Source organism: Panthera onca, chromosome E2 (assembly GCF_046562875.1).
Source record: "Panthera onca isolate mPanOnc1 chromosome E2, mPanOnc1 haplotype 2, whole genome shotgun sequence".
NCBI lineage: Eukaryota > Metazoa > Chordata > Mammalia > Carnivora > Felidae > Panthera > Panthera onca.
In genome coordinates, this window is record NC_138353.1 from 1,096,689 (window position 1) to 1,111,732 (window position 15,044).

Genomic DNA, 15,044 nt, shown 5'->3' on the forward strand with positions numbered 1-15,044 from the left:
TTTGTTTCTTGAACTGAAGTATCTAACTGCACTATTGTCAATATGATACATCTTCCGTTATGTTTCCAATGAAATGTTTGGTTTTAGGGATGTTAAGCATGTATCAAAACATTAAAGTATACTCTGAACTATGTGCGGTTTATGTGTTGCCAACGACACCTCTATTAAACAAGTCTTCCAGGGGCGCCTGGGTGGTGCAGTCGGTTAAGCGTCCGACTTCAGCCAGGTCACGATCTCGCGGTCCGTGAGTTCGAGCCCCGCGTCGGGCTCTGGGCTGATGGCTCGGAGCCTGGAGCCTGTTTCCGATTCTGTGTCTCCCTCTCTCTCCGCCCCTCCCCCGTTCATGCTATGTCTCTCTCTGTCCCAAAAATAAATAAAAAACGTTGAAAAAAAATTAAAAAAAAAACAAAACCAAGTCTTCCAGACTTGTCGATTCCTAAATCGTTTTACTGTGTTTTATTATCATCAGTGCTCTACAGGTTACATGCGGCCGCTGGCTCAGGATGGCGGAAACAATGCTGCGCCTCTAGCAACTCTCCCCGACTGTGCTCGGTGACATCACACTGGCGGTCTGAAATCAGCCACAGTGGGAGTACTCACCCCAGAGAACTTGAAAGACACTGCGAACCAGGACTACGCTGTATTATTGAAAGCCCAGATTGAAGAATATGTTGGAGAATATGTAAATAGTGCAGATTAAACTTAAAAAGTGTGTGTGTGGGGGGGGGGGGGTGGCCATTACATTGTATACAGCAGGAAAGCACCCAAGGAACAAAAACAAGCAAAAGATACAAACAGACATTTTATCAAGAAGATCTACAGATTGCAAATAAATACAAGAGAAAAATGTTCAACATCATAAATCCTTAAGGAAATGCAATTAAAATTACTGCTTGCTTATTAAATGGGTAAATTCCAAAGACTGAACGAAAAGACTGATACCACGTACTGGCAAGGATGTGAAAGAACTGGGACTCTCATGCACTCCTGGTAGGTATGCAAAAGCAAACGATCATTTTAGATCAGTCTGGCGGTTTCTTTATAAGTTAAACATTCACTTACCCTTTGACTCAGGCATTTTACTTTGAGTGACTAACACAAGAGAAGTGAAAAATACATACATACATACAAATGTTCCAGCAGTTTTATTTTCAATAGCTAAAACGAGGTACCTAAAAGACTCCTGAAAGATGAATGGATAAACAAATGGTATATCCATAGAAAAGATGTTACACAGCAATAAAAAGAGTGAAATACTTATATAAGCATCACTGAAGAATCTCAAAATAATTACAAATCATAAATCAAACAAGAAAAAAAAAACATTTTATGACTCAGATAATAGAAAATCCTAGAAAATACAAACTAATTTATTATAAATGAAGGGAAGTCAGTGGTTGCCTGAACAGGGGAAAGACAGATCAGAAACATGAGGTACATTAGGGGTGATGGACACGTTCATTATGATTATGATGAGGTTCTGTGGGTTTATGCGTATGTCAAAACTTAACTGTACGCCTCAAATAGGTGCAATATATTGCATGTCAACTATACCTGAATAAAGTTCTACAAAAGAGTTTAAAAAAAACCACCCTTAGATCTTCCACTTTTTCATAAAATTAGGTTTGGCGGCCCTATGTTGACTCTATCTCTTGCCTGATGACCTTGGAAAAGCAGATTTGCCTTCAGTGGTAGCAAATGTTTATGAGCAGTTAAATCTATTCCACCTGAGTCAACAAGAATGCTGGCTCAGTCACAGAGCCACATCAACAGATTAAGGGATCTCCTTTCTCTGTATGCCTATTTTCCTATCTGCGTAGAAATGGCCTTTAGGTGAACGTACCAGAACGCCTATGGGAATCCACAAAACCAAGATTTTCTTTGACAAAGACCTCAGCTGCAAAGATGCATGTACCTGGAGGTCCTGAGGATTTGTGCACACTAACACTGCAGATTCACAGTCATCGGAGCATTCTGATACAATTTTAGAAGGGGCATGTCCTGCCTACTTAGCTGCAGTCCCCTCCACTGCAGTGTTTCTATACCAATTACAGTTGCCCCAGGGCCCTGTATTCTTACCATGACACTAGCCTAGTGAATTCTGGGTATCAGGGCACATGGCTCCTTTGTAGGACTGGGGCAGAGAATTCCATCAACACTGAGCATTATGGGACATCCACCGTGAAAAAGAAAAACAATTCATGTTGTTCTCAGAAGCACTGGATGCTGTGAACTTCCTGACTCTTCAGTGTTCTGAGCCCACCAAAAAATCTCGATACCCAGTCCCCAAATTAAGACAAGGCCCTGCAGTCTTTCCTAGGATACCTTGGGCAACAGCATAAATTAGGCCAAAGCTGGAAAGAGAGCTATATTCTTTCATCAAACTGTCATCTCTGAGGCACACAAAGTACTGGGAACCCCACGAAAGCGGTTCACTCCTTAATGCTGGCAGAGCCCAGGTGTTTTCAAATCACCTCACACAGTGCATAGAACCCCAAGATCAAAGGTGGCTTAAGCAATAGTGTCTTTTTTTTTTTTTAATGTTTTATTTAGTTTTGAGACATAAGAGAGACAGAGCATGAGCAGGGGAGGGGCAGAGAGAGAGGGAGACACAGAATCCGAAGCAGGCTCCAGGCTCTGAACTGTCAGCACAGAGCCTGACGTGGGGCTCAAACTCACAAACCGCGAGATCATGACCTGAGTCGAAGTCGGACGCTTAACCAACTGAGCCACCCAGGCGCCCCAGCAATAATGTCTTCATTATTGCAAAATCCAAAGCAGTATGAGGCAGGGAATTCCCAGGTTGGTGACTTGGAAGATAGGAAAATCCAAGGTGAGTGTCACACAAAACTAACACACTGAAAATGCAGTCCTTCTCGGCAAGTTACTGGCAGAACTCAGATTGGGTCCACTGGGCCCAAACTGGGTCAGGGCCGTGCCCTAACTTCTACAAGAGAAGAGAATGAAGACCCTATAAGGGCTAAGACTAATCATGATTTCCTCCAGCAAAGGGGGGAGCTTCCCTGAGCACACTGTGGTGGTAACTGATGCACACTGTGTGAACCTGCTGAGTGGTAGACAGGACAAAACTCTGCCACAGAAACCGGCAGTGACATAAATCTGGCAAAAGCCCTGGACAGGTTAGAAAGTGTAACACAGCTCCTTATAGATTCTCACATACTTGGATCTCCCCACTATGAATTTTCAGACATATAGGCTTAAATTTGCCAGACGGCTTCTTCACAACTTCCCTCCTCCAGTGTAATTATCTAAAAGGAAACCACATGTCCCTGTACACCTAAGGCCTTTCTCTAGTATGGAATCTCTGGTGTTGAATGAAGTCAGATTTGGAGCTAAAGGATTTCCCACATTCTCTGCACTCAGTAGGGCTCTTGCCAGTGTGAACTCTCCGGTGTTGAATGAGGCTGGAGCTTTGGCTAAAGGATTTTCCGCATTCCCCACACTCGTAAGGCCTTTCTCCAGTGTGGACTCTCAGGTGTTTGACAAGGTTAGATTTACAGCTAAAGGACTTTCCACATTCACTGCACTCAATAGGCCTTTCTCCAGTGTGAACTCTCCAGTGGTTCTTGAGGTTGGAGCTATGGCTAAAAGATTTTCCACATTCCCCACACTCATAAGGCCTTTCTCCTGTGTGGACTTTCCGATGTGAACTGAAGCTGGAACTTTGCTTAAAGGATTTCCCACATTTAGTGCACTCATAAGGCCTTTCTCCAGTGTGAAGTCTTCTGTGGTGAATGAGGCTGGAGCTTCGGCTAAAGGATTTCCCACATTCGCCGCACTGATGAGGCCTTTCTCCAGTGTGAACTCTCCTGTGGTAAATGAGACTGAAGTTTTGGCTAAAGGACTTCCCACATTCACTGCACTCATAAGGCCTTTCTCCAGTGTGAACTCTCTGATGTTGAATGAGGTTGGACCTTTGACTGAAGGATTTTCCACATTCCCTGCACTCATAAGGTTTCTCTCCAGTGTGAACTTTCCTATGGCTATTGAGGCTGTAGCTTTGGCTAAAGGATTTCCCACATTCACTGCACTCATAGGGCCTTTCTCCGGTGTGAACCCTCCGATGTATAATGAAACTGGAGTAGTAGGTAAAGAATTTCCCACATTCACTGCATTCATAAGGTCTTTCTCCAGTGTGGACTTTCTGGTGCTGGATGAGGTTACATCTTCGGGTACAGGCTTTTCCACATTTGCCACATTCATAAAGCCCTTCTCTAGTGAGGACTCTCTGATCCTGAGCAAGTGTGTCTGTGCAGCTGAAGGCTTTCTTGCATTCTCCACAGTGGTGACGACTTTTTCCATTGTGAAAGATAGCCCCGCACTCGTTGTTCAGCTTCTCCCCAGTGTGAGTGACCTGTTGTTGGAGAAATCCCATGCTGGTTAAGAAGTCCTTCCCTGTCTCCTCACAGGTAAAGGGCTTCTCTGACACATGGACTGTACAGCTCTTTATAAACGAGGCTCTGTCCACATAACTTCTGAAGGGAACCTCTCTAGTGTGCTGCCCCTCGTACTGTTGAAGGTTGGCAGCTAAACAGAATTGTTTCCCACATGTATACGGTTTTTCCCCAGGATAAGTTTCCTGGTGCTCAGCCAAGCGCAGAATGTTTCTCAAGATCGGGCCGTGCATCTCAAAGGGCTGGGCCTTCTGGGGAGGTGAATCTGCCTCAAGAGTCCTGATCTGTGACACTCCTACAGAAATGCTCTCTTCCAAAGGTACCTCCTCATCGTCCACTCCGTGCCCACAACCTGAAAGCACAGAAGTGTTCTGATGAAGTACAAGTTGACATTACTGGGAAGGAGGAAGACCCATCACAAAGGTACATCTGACACACTACAGAACCAGAATATAGAACTCTTTTCAGGCAAAGGAAGTTGGGATTAGGTTTTGGACACAGCTGCTTTGCACTACTGGAATGCCAAGGTCGCAGAATTGGGAGGGCCTCACTAGGCACAGCATATAAGGAAAGGGTTGGGCCAGGGGTGAAACACGTTCTACAACTTGTTCTACTGTCAATGTCTTTTAGCTGGATTACATCTACTGGGGACACGTGATGCTGTGCAGAGGTCTATGTCCATATGTAGGAAAATATGACTGTAAGAAAGTAACTGGTTTTCAAGAATTATTAAAAGATATATGCATACTGTAGAATACGACAATGCTGGAAAGCACTGTGGAGAGACGAGTGTGAAGAATGAGTGAGAAAAAAGGTCCAGAGAAGTGGGCATTAGCCCAGGACTGAAGAAAGAATAAAAATGACATCAGCAGGGGCTCCTGGGTGGCTCAGTCAGTCTGACTTCAGTTCAGGTCATGATCTCACGGTCCGTGAGTTCGAGCCCCGCGTCGGGCTCTGTGCTGACAGCTGGGACCCTGGAGTCTGCTTTGGATTCTGTGTCTCCCTCTCTCTCTGTCCCTCCCCCACTCGCACTCTGTCTCTCTCGCTCTCAAAAATAAATAAAACATTTTTAAAACTGACATCAGCGAAGGTCAAGAATGGAGATGGTGAGATGGAAGTGAGTTGTGGCCCCAAAACACAAGTCACATACGATAGGTTCCTGGTGTCATCTGAACACAGCTCTGATATCACACTCTCCCCCAGCTGTCATTCAACTGAGTCAGGCCCTCTCTGGGCCCATCTCATGGAGACTGGAGCTATGTCCATCCTGGGAAGCACAGAGGACTCCTCCCCCAGCCCCAGCTGAGTAAGAGACCTGGACGAGCCCAGCAAGAGACCTGGAGGATCCAAATCCTAAGGGAAAGACAGGACGGGTCAGTGGCCAATACTGGCCTGGAACAACTCGGCACACAGCCGGTCACAGGAAAGATACTACAAACAGTACCTGCAGGCCCAGCTAGGGGGAAGATGGTGGGACAACAAGCACCAGGAACCTGTCTCTTCACTGGACCACAAAGGCACTGACAGAATCAATCTGATATAACTATATTGCAACTCTAGAGTCTACTGAAGGCTTACAATACGCTAAGTTGCTTTAATTGCTCAATCTCAGCTCTGAGCATTGTATAGGTTATCCACCTCCCAACTCCTCCAGCTCTGAGCCCCAGAGCAGGCAGCCATACACATATTCTGCAGCAGCTTGCTAGAGCCAGGGTGGGCAACAGGGACCCCTTCCTCCAGGCACCACAGATCTGTGCCCAAACTGCTTCTAATGACTGGAGGTGCGACGACAGATGGGCAGCCATTGTTGCAAAGCCTCTCCCTCACTGGCTAAAATGATTTTACAGGGGATTTAAAGGACAGACATCTATCCCCTCTACTCCCCTCCCTTCATCATGTTTCTCTTATTCCCCTTTTGGGAAGCAAAAATTCATGGACTAGGATGTTCAAAATCAATCACATATATGGGGGAATACAGAAAATCATCATACATGCCCAGGGAAAGGCACAGTCTCAGAAAAAAACAGAGAAGACCTTAAGTTTATACCTCAGACTGATCTCCAGCACAGACACCCCACAACCATTAAACAAACAAAAAGCAACCTCCAAATGTCCAGTTTTTAACAACAATAACAAATCACATGACATACAAAGCAACAGGAAAGTTTAGCACATTCTAAGGGAAAAAAAATTCAAGAGAAATTGTCCTTGAGAAAGACCACATTGTGTACTTATTAGACAAAGACTTTAATTTTTTTTGATGTTTTTATTATTTACTTTTGACAGAGAGAGAGAGAGAGAGAGCGCGCGCGCAAGCACACACAAGCAGGGGAAAGGCAGAGAAAGATGGAGACACAGAATCCAAAGCAGGCTCCAGGCTCTGAACTGTCAGCACAGCGCCTGACACAGAGCTTGAGCCCACGAACCACAAGATCATGACCTGAGCCAAAGTCGGATGCTTAACCGACTGAGCCACCCAGGTGCCGCAATTAGACAAAGACTTCAAAACAACTGTCTAAAAGATGCTCAAAGAGCTAAAAAAAAAAAAAAAAAAAAAAAATGTGGACAAAGTCAAGAAAATGTTGCATGACCAAAAGAGAAATATTAATAGAGATAGGGAACATAAAAAACAATCAAAAAGATATTCTGGGACTTAAAAGTAGAATAACTGAATGAAAGAAGTCACTAGAGGGATACAAAAGCAGCTCTGAGTAGGCAGAAGAAACAATCAGTGAACCTGAAGATAGTGAATCTGAGGAAAAGAAAGAAAAAGCATCGACCAGGAGTGAACAGAACAAAAGAACCTGTGGGATGCCATCACTAGACCAATATATGCAATGCATTAGTCTAGAAGAAAAAGAGAGAAACGAAAGGACACAGAGGTTATTTGAAGAAATAATCCCTGAAAACTTCCCAAATCTGACGGAAGAGACAAATATTAACATCTGAGAGGCTCAGTGAACTCCGACCAGGATAAACTCTAAGGCTCACACTTGGCTCATTATAAACAAAGTGTCAAAAGCCAAAGGCAAAGAGAGAATCTTAAAAGCAGCAATATAGAAGTGATTATCACATACAAGGGATCGCCAACAAGATGATCAAATTTCTAATCAGAATCCACTGAGGCCAGAGGCAGTGGGTTGCTATATTCAAGTGTTGAAATAAAAAAAATGGTCAACCAGAATTCTATAACCAGCAAAACATCCTCCAAAAATGACACAGTAATTGAGACCTTGCAGATACATAAAATCCAAGGGAGTTCTTTACTACTAGATGTGTCCTGCAAGAAATGCTAGAGGTGGTCCTTCAGGTTGAAATGAAAGGACACTAGATGGTAACTCAAAGCCATCTGACCAAATCAAGATCTCTGTTAAATTAAATACAGACAATTACAAAAGCTAATTGTGTTGTAACTTGACATTTAAGAGATTAATCCATACATAATAATTACTGCTCTAAATTTTTGGACATACAACATATGAAGATGTAATTCTGTGACATCAACAACTACCAGGGACAAATCTGTATAGAAGAAGAATTTTAAAAAATATGATTGAAGCTAAGCTGACATAAATTCATACTCTGTGTTATAATTTTAGCACATTAGATATAATCCCATGGTTAACTAAAAGAGAGAGAGAGAGAGAGAGATCCAGAAAGTACACACACACACACAAAACACCCAACTTAAAATATTTCACTACAAAAAAATCATCTGAACAGAAAAGAGAGTAATGCAGGAAATGAGGGACAAAAAAGCTATAAGGCATACAGAAAACAAACAGCAGAATGACAGAGGTCCCTCCTCATCAGTAATTACTATAAATCTAAATAGATTACACTCTGCAAACAAAAGACAAAATTGGTAGAATGGATAAGAACACGATCCAACTATATGCTGCTCGTAAGACACCCACTTTATACCCAAAGACATGAATAAAAGTTGAAAGTGAAACCTTGGAAAAACATATTCCATGTGAACAGTAATCCAAAGACAGTAGGGGCGGCTATACCAATACCAGAAATAGAGACTTTACATCGAAAATGGTTATAAGACAAAGAAAGACACTGTATTAATAAAAGATTCAATACGTAAGAAAATATAATAGGGGCTCCTGGGTGGTTCAGTTGGTTAAGCGTCTGACTTCGGCTCAGGTCATGATCTCACGGTCTGTGAGTTCGAGCCACGTGTCAGCACAGAGCGCTGCCTGCTGAGATGCAGCACAGAGCACGAAGCCTGCTCCGGATTCTGTCTCCCTCTCTCTGCCCCTCCCCCGCTCACACCTCTGTCTCTTTCTCTCTCTCTCTCAAAAGTAAGTAAACATTTAAAAAAATTTTTTAAAGAAAATAAAACACAAATATGTAACAATTATAAACATTTATGTACCTATGACCAAATAAAGATCTCTGTTACATTACAGACCATCAAAACCTATGAAGCAAAAACTGACACTTGACAAGAGAAATAGTTCTAAAATAATAGTTGGAGACATTAATGCCCACTCTCGACAATATAGAATAAACACACAGAAGTAAGGAGATAGAGGACGTGAACAACACCATAAACCAACTAGATCTAGCAGAATATACAGAATGCACTACCCAAGAGCGATAGAATATACATTCTTCTCAACTGCACAGGGGGCATTTTGCAGGATCAACCATATGCTCAGCTGCAAATTAAGTGTCATTGGATTTAAAAAGACAGAAATCACACAAAGCATCTTTTCAACCACAATGGGATAAAGTTAGAAATCAAAAACTGAAGTAAAACTGGAAAATTCACTAGCCTATGGAAATTAAATCATTTTTAAACAACCAATGGGTCAAAGAAGAATCACAAGGGAAATCAGAAAATATGCAGAGACAAATGAAAATGGAAACACAGTATTAGCAAAAATTATGTGAAGCAGCAAAAGCAGCACTAAGAGGGAAATTTATAGCTACAAACACTTATATTAAAAAAGCAGAAAGGGGCACCTGGGTGGCTCAGTTGGTTAAGCGTCCCACTTTGGCTCAGGTCGTGATCTCACAGCTTGTGGGTTCAAGCCCTGTGTCAGGTTCTGTGCTGACAACTCGGAGCCTGGAGCCTGCTTCTGACTCTGTCTCTCTCGCTCCATCTCTCTCTGCCCCTCCCCCACTAGCTCACATGCTCTCTCTCTCAAAAAAATACACTTAAAAAAAAAAAAGATCTCAAATCAACAGCCTAACTTTACAACTTAAAGATCTACAAAAAGAGCAAAGAAACCCAATGCTAGCAGAAAAAAAAAGAAATAATAAAGATTAGAGCTGAGATAAATAGAGATAAGAAACACACGAAAGAAAAAAAAATTGACAAAACTGAAAGCTGGTTCTTTCAAAGCTATCAAAATTGACAAATGGGGCACGTGGCTGGCTCAGGTGGAGCAAGTGACTCCTGACCTCAGGGTTGTGAGTTTGAGCTCCATGCTGGGTTTAGAGATTACTCAAAAATAAAATCTAAGGGGCGCCTGGGTGGGTCAGTTGGTTAAGCATCTGACTCTTGATTTTGGCTCAGGTCCTGATCTCATAGTTCATGAGATCAAGCCCCGAATTGGGCTGTGTACTGACAACAAGAAACCTGCTTGGGACCTTTTCTCTCCCTCGCTCTCCACCCCTCCCCCACTCTCTCTCTCAAAATAAATAAAATGAACTTAAAAAAAATAACTAACTAAATAAATAAAATCTTTAAAAGTTGACAAACTTTACCCTAGAATGGCAAAAAAGAAAGAAAAAAAGGAAGACTGAAAATAGTAAAATAAAAAATTATCATGGGGACATTATTACCAGTTCAACAGGAATAAAATAGATTATAAAAGAGTACTAGTAAGGAGACTGAATCACTAAGCAAAAACCTCCTGACAAAGAAAAGTCCTGGACTTGATGGCTTCACTGGTGAGTTCTACCAACCACTTAATAAAGAAATAACACCTATCTTTATCAAAAACAGACAAAGTCACTACAAGGAAACTACAGACCAATATAATTGATTCATCAATGCAAAAAAAATCATTAACAAAATACTAGCAAACTGAATTCAGCAGCCACAGTAAAGGATTATACACCACAACCTACAGGGACTTATTTCTAGAATGCAAGGATGGTTCAACATACGAAAATTAATCATTAAAATACAACCTATTACAGAATGAGGAAAAAATTATATGATCATCTCAACTGATGCACAAAAAGCATCTATCAAAATTTTAACACCCTTTGACGATGCAAACAGTCAGCAAACTAAGAACAGAAGAAAACTACCTTACCATAATAAAAGCAAAAGATTAAAACCCATGGCTAATATGGTGAACGCTTTTCCTCCAAGATCAGGAAGAAGAAAATTATACAAAATGATATTGGAAGTTATAGACAGAAGGGGGAAAAAAAGAGGAGAGTCATCCCAAAGGAAAGGAAGAAGTAAAATTATCTTTGCTTATGAATACATTATACACAGAAAACTAGGCCTAAAGGTTTAAAAAATGTTCAGAATAAATGAATTCAACAAAACAACAGGACACAAATAGAACATAAAAAAATTCAGCTGTATTTCTATACACTAACAAACAATCTAAAAAGGATACTAAGAAAACAATTCCACTTATAATAGTATCAAAAGAATAACATACTTAGAAATTAACTAAACCAAGGAAGTAAAAAATTTGAACACAATAAAGTACAAAACACTGGTAAAAGAAATTAAAGAAAATATTAATAAATGGGAATACATCCATATTTATGGATTAAAGATTTAATACTGTTAAGATGTCAAATACTACTCAAAACCATCTACAGAGTCAATGCAATCCCTATCAAAATTCCAATTTTTTTTGTAGTAATGGAAAAATTCACATGGAGCGATGCCTGGGTGGCTCAGTTAAGTTTCTGACTCTTGATTTCAGCTCAGGTCATGATCTCACGGTTTGTGACTTTGAGCCCGGCATGGGACTCTGTGCTGACAGCACGGAGCTTACTTGGGATTCTCTCTCCCCCTCTCTCTGCCCCTCCCCCATTCACACCCTAACTCTCTCTCTCTCAAATAAATAAATAAAAACTTTTCAAAATAAACAAAAAAGAAAAAAAAATCTCAAGGACACCAAACAGCCAAAACAATCTTAAAAAAGACTAAAGCTGACAGTCATACTTCTTAATTAAAATTTTACTGCAAAGCTACAGTAGTCAAAACAGTGTGATACTGGCATAGAGACAAATACAGTCCAATGGAATAAACACTCCAGAAATAAACTCTTGCACATATGGTCAACCGATTTTCCACAAGGAGGCCAAGACCATTCTAGACCATTCTAGACCATTCAGTGGGGAAGATCCATGAGGCTACCGTCAAAACTACTGATCCCAGGGGCGCCTGGGTGGCTCAGTCGGTTAAGCGTCCGACTTCAGCTCAGGTCACGATCTCGTGGTCCGTGAGTTTGAGCCCCGCGTCGGGCTCTGTGCGGACAGCTCAGAGCCTGGAGCCTGTTTCAGATTCTGTGTCTCCCTCTCTCTCTGCCCCTCCCCCGTTCATGCTCTGTCTCTCTCTGTCTCAAAAATAAATAAACGTTAAAAAAATTAAAAAAAACAAAAACAAAACAAAAAAAAAAAAACTACTGATCCTGAATCCTTCCCTGTGAGGGTTTAAAGCAGCAGGTATTGGGGCAATAAAGGAAGAGAAATGGGTATGCACTCAGTCCAGCTCTAGTAACCACAGCACCCAGCCAGGGAATCGGGAAGGCCCAGTACCCATCGTTCAGATGCGAGACCAAGCTGCGCTTGGAAGGGAGAAAGGCAGGGCCCCGCCTACGGCACAGGGGTGGGCGTGAGGGCCTTACCTAGTGAGGATGTGAGCGCAAAGTTCTCCAGCATCACATCGTGGTACAGGCATCTCTGATCCTCATCCAGGAGATCCCACTCCTCCCAGGAGAAATATAGGGCCACGTCCTCAAAAGTAACACTTCCCTGCCAAGATAGAGACAGATGAACCACAAACGGCCTCGCTCCTGAAGACCCGTAATCCCCATCCCCACACATTTATCCCATGTTCACCCTCCTCCCAAGATCCACAATGAGACGAGATACCAGACTCTGGGATCACTGCTGTCTGCTTCTTCCTTATACTCCCACTAATCGCTGTGTTCACTCTGCGCCCCACTCTGTAACCAGCTGGAGTGTTTTTTTGTTTTTTTGTTTTTAATTTTTTTTTAACGTTTATTTATTTTTGAGACAGAGAGAGACAGAGTATGAATGGGGGAGGTTCGGAGAGAGAGGGAGACACAGAATCTGAAACAGGCTCCAGGCTCTGAGCCGTCAACACAGAGCCCGACGCGGGGCTCGAACTCACAGACCGCGAGATCGTGACCTGAGCGGAAGTCGGACGCTCAACCGACCGAGCCACCCAGGCGCCCCTGGAGTGTGTTAAGACCTAGATTGGATGCCAGACCTTCCATCTCCTCCAGATAGATGTCTAACTTCGCAGGCAGTCATTCCAAGCTCGACTGGCGGCCTGCCACGCTTGGCTCTCACCAGAAAGAAAGGAGGAGCCTAATTCCCGGAGCCTCACCCCCAAGCAGTTCCACATCCTGACACCTGTTTCCTAATGAGCTTCCGCATCTCTTTCCTTGGATGGGCCCGTGTGGGAATCCCACCATATAAACCCCGGCCTAGGCGCCACCCTGAGCTAGAATTCTTCAGGGTCCCCAACCCAAGGGCTGGGGGAACGGCAGGTGAAGAGTCACAGGACGCCACAGATCTGGACCAAATGTGCGGCAGGGCCAGTGAGGGACTGATACACCTGCACTTACCTGTGGAGGCTCCCAAAGCACTTCTGCAACCACGGAAACCTGTGGGAAGAGGGGAGTCTTTGAGGGACGGAACCCTGGCGATTTTCCGGGGGGGGGGGGGGGGCTTTCTATCCCGGGCTGACTGGTCGGCTTCTGGGCTGCCTCTCGCCGGCTGCGTGTCCTCGGAAAAAGACCTCCCTCTGCCTCAGTGCCCTCCTCGCCCCCTACAACCCGTTCTACCGAGCAGACGTTGGAGAACATCTCGAACCCACGTCTCTCTTTTCCTCGCGATTCTCCATTGCTCTCGGGGCTCTAGGAAAGGAGCTTCAACCCCACAGCCCGCCACTGCAGGTGCGGCTCAACCCGAACCGTCTCCTGCGGCAGCAGGATGGACCCCAGGTTTCCGGGTGTTTCCGTTCAAACCCCTGCAGCCCTTCCCCGGCAGCCCGCTCCCGCACCCCGTCACGCCGGCGCTCAGACACGGGGCCCCCGCCCGCGAGCGCCTCCCCCGCCCGGACACGGGGACCCGGGCCGCAGGGACGCGAGCAGGAGCCCCGCGCTCGGGTCTGGAGGGTCTGGGTTGGGGGGGGGGGGGGGGGCGGGGAGGGTCCGGGGGCCGCGCGTTTACCTCAGCCGGGTCCCTGCGCGCGGCCGCCGCCATCGGACTCTGTGGGCGAAGTGAAGAGATGACAGCTGAGCGACCCGGACGGTCGCGGGCTCCGCAGTGTCCAGGCCGGGCTCGCGGGCAGCGAAGTCCCCGACCCCAGACCAGCCTCCGTACAGCGGGGACGAAGCCTCCTCTCGTGCCTCCTGTGTCGGTCGCCTGGGTCCCAAGCCGGTGTTCCGCACCTTCCGACCGAGCCCGGAGACCCCAGAACCGCTAAAACGACCGCCCCGGAAAAGGCGGAAGCCCCGCCTCAAGGCGCTACGCCCTGCCGGAAGTGTCCCTTTTCTGCACTTTCATTGGGTTATTGCCCCTGCCGTTCAAAGCAGAGTTTTCAGGGTGATGTAGTCCCAACGGCAGGGGTTGCCGAGCCCCAGAAAGTCTCGGAGAAGGGGTCCAGCGGCGTCGCGAGGCCTCTGGGAAGTGACACCCCCCTATACTTCTAAGGTCGAGGAGCGACTTCATTTCTTCTTAACAGTGGCAGGCCAATTCCTGGGAGTGTTAACTGCACTTTAAGGTCAGGGCTACCGATCCCTGAAGTGTTTCCACGTTATTTCAGACTCTATGAAGGCAACTCTAGTGATCATCGCTGGTAGCTGGAAGCGAGGAAACATTATCTTACTGCTCTTTACATGCCTGCAGCCTGAGATGGGAAGGTCATTTTTGTGAGCGTCACTGGCTTGGGTCAGGGACAAAAAACAAAAAGACACACAGGACCAGGACAGAGAAAATAGAGGAAGGGTACTGGGCAGCTCTGAAGCCGGTTATCCTAGTGGGCTCTGGGCCTCTGGTCCTTGGTCCCTTCTTCCTGTTAGTCAGTGCTTGTGCCCAACTCAATGAGAAACACTTTTATCTACAAAACGTAAAACTTTTATACATGCACATTTCCCCCAATACACATTTACATTATTAATGCATAAAATAAAAAATTAACTATTGTTTATTAAGGAGCACTACTGTATGTACATTTATAAAATAAAAGTGGAAAGTCGATGATAATTCTACCTCCTGGAGAAACGCAATGTTTGCAGGATGGTATCCTTTTAGAATTCTGTTTGCACGTGGATACACCCCTCTGTGTGCCTATGCATTCCTATGCATTCCTACAAGTTGTCATACTTTGTGCATAAACCTGAGGCTTGCTTTGCTTAGTTAACAAGTTGTTCTTGTTCA

At 44.5% G+C, this 15,044-nt stretch overlaps 1 protein-coding gene across 1 annotated transcript; it reads right to left on the reverse strand.

Moving 5' to 3' along the window:
- Window positions 1-455: 455 nt before the first annotated feature.
- Window positions 456-14,662, reverse strand: ZNF211 (zinc finger protein 211). The gene is made up of 4 exons (XM_060652505.3): window positions 13,836-14,662; window positions 13,229-13,267; window positions 12,260-12,386; window positions 456-4,767 (listed from the first exon to the last, which is right to left on the reverse strand). Exons 1-4 carry the CDS (start codon window positions 13,866-13,868, stop codon window positions 3,299-3,301), a joined length of 1,668 nt encoding a protein of 555 aa, XP_060508488.2. The 5' UTR covers window positions 13,869-14,662; the 3' UTR covers window positions 456-3,298.
- Window positions 14,663-15,044: the final 382 nt, after the last annotated feature.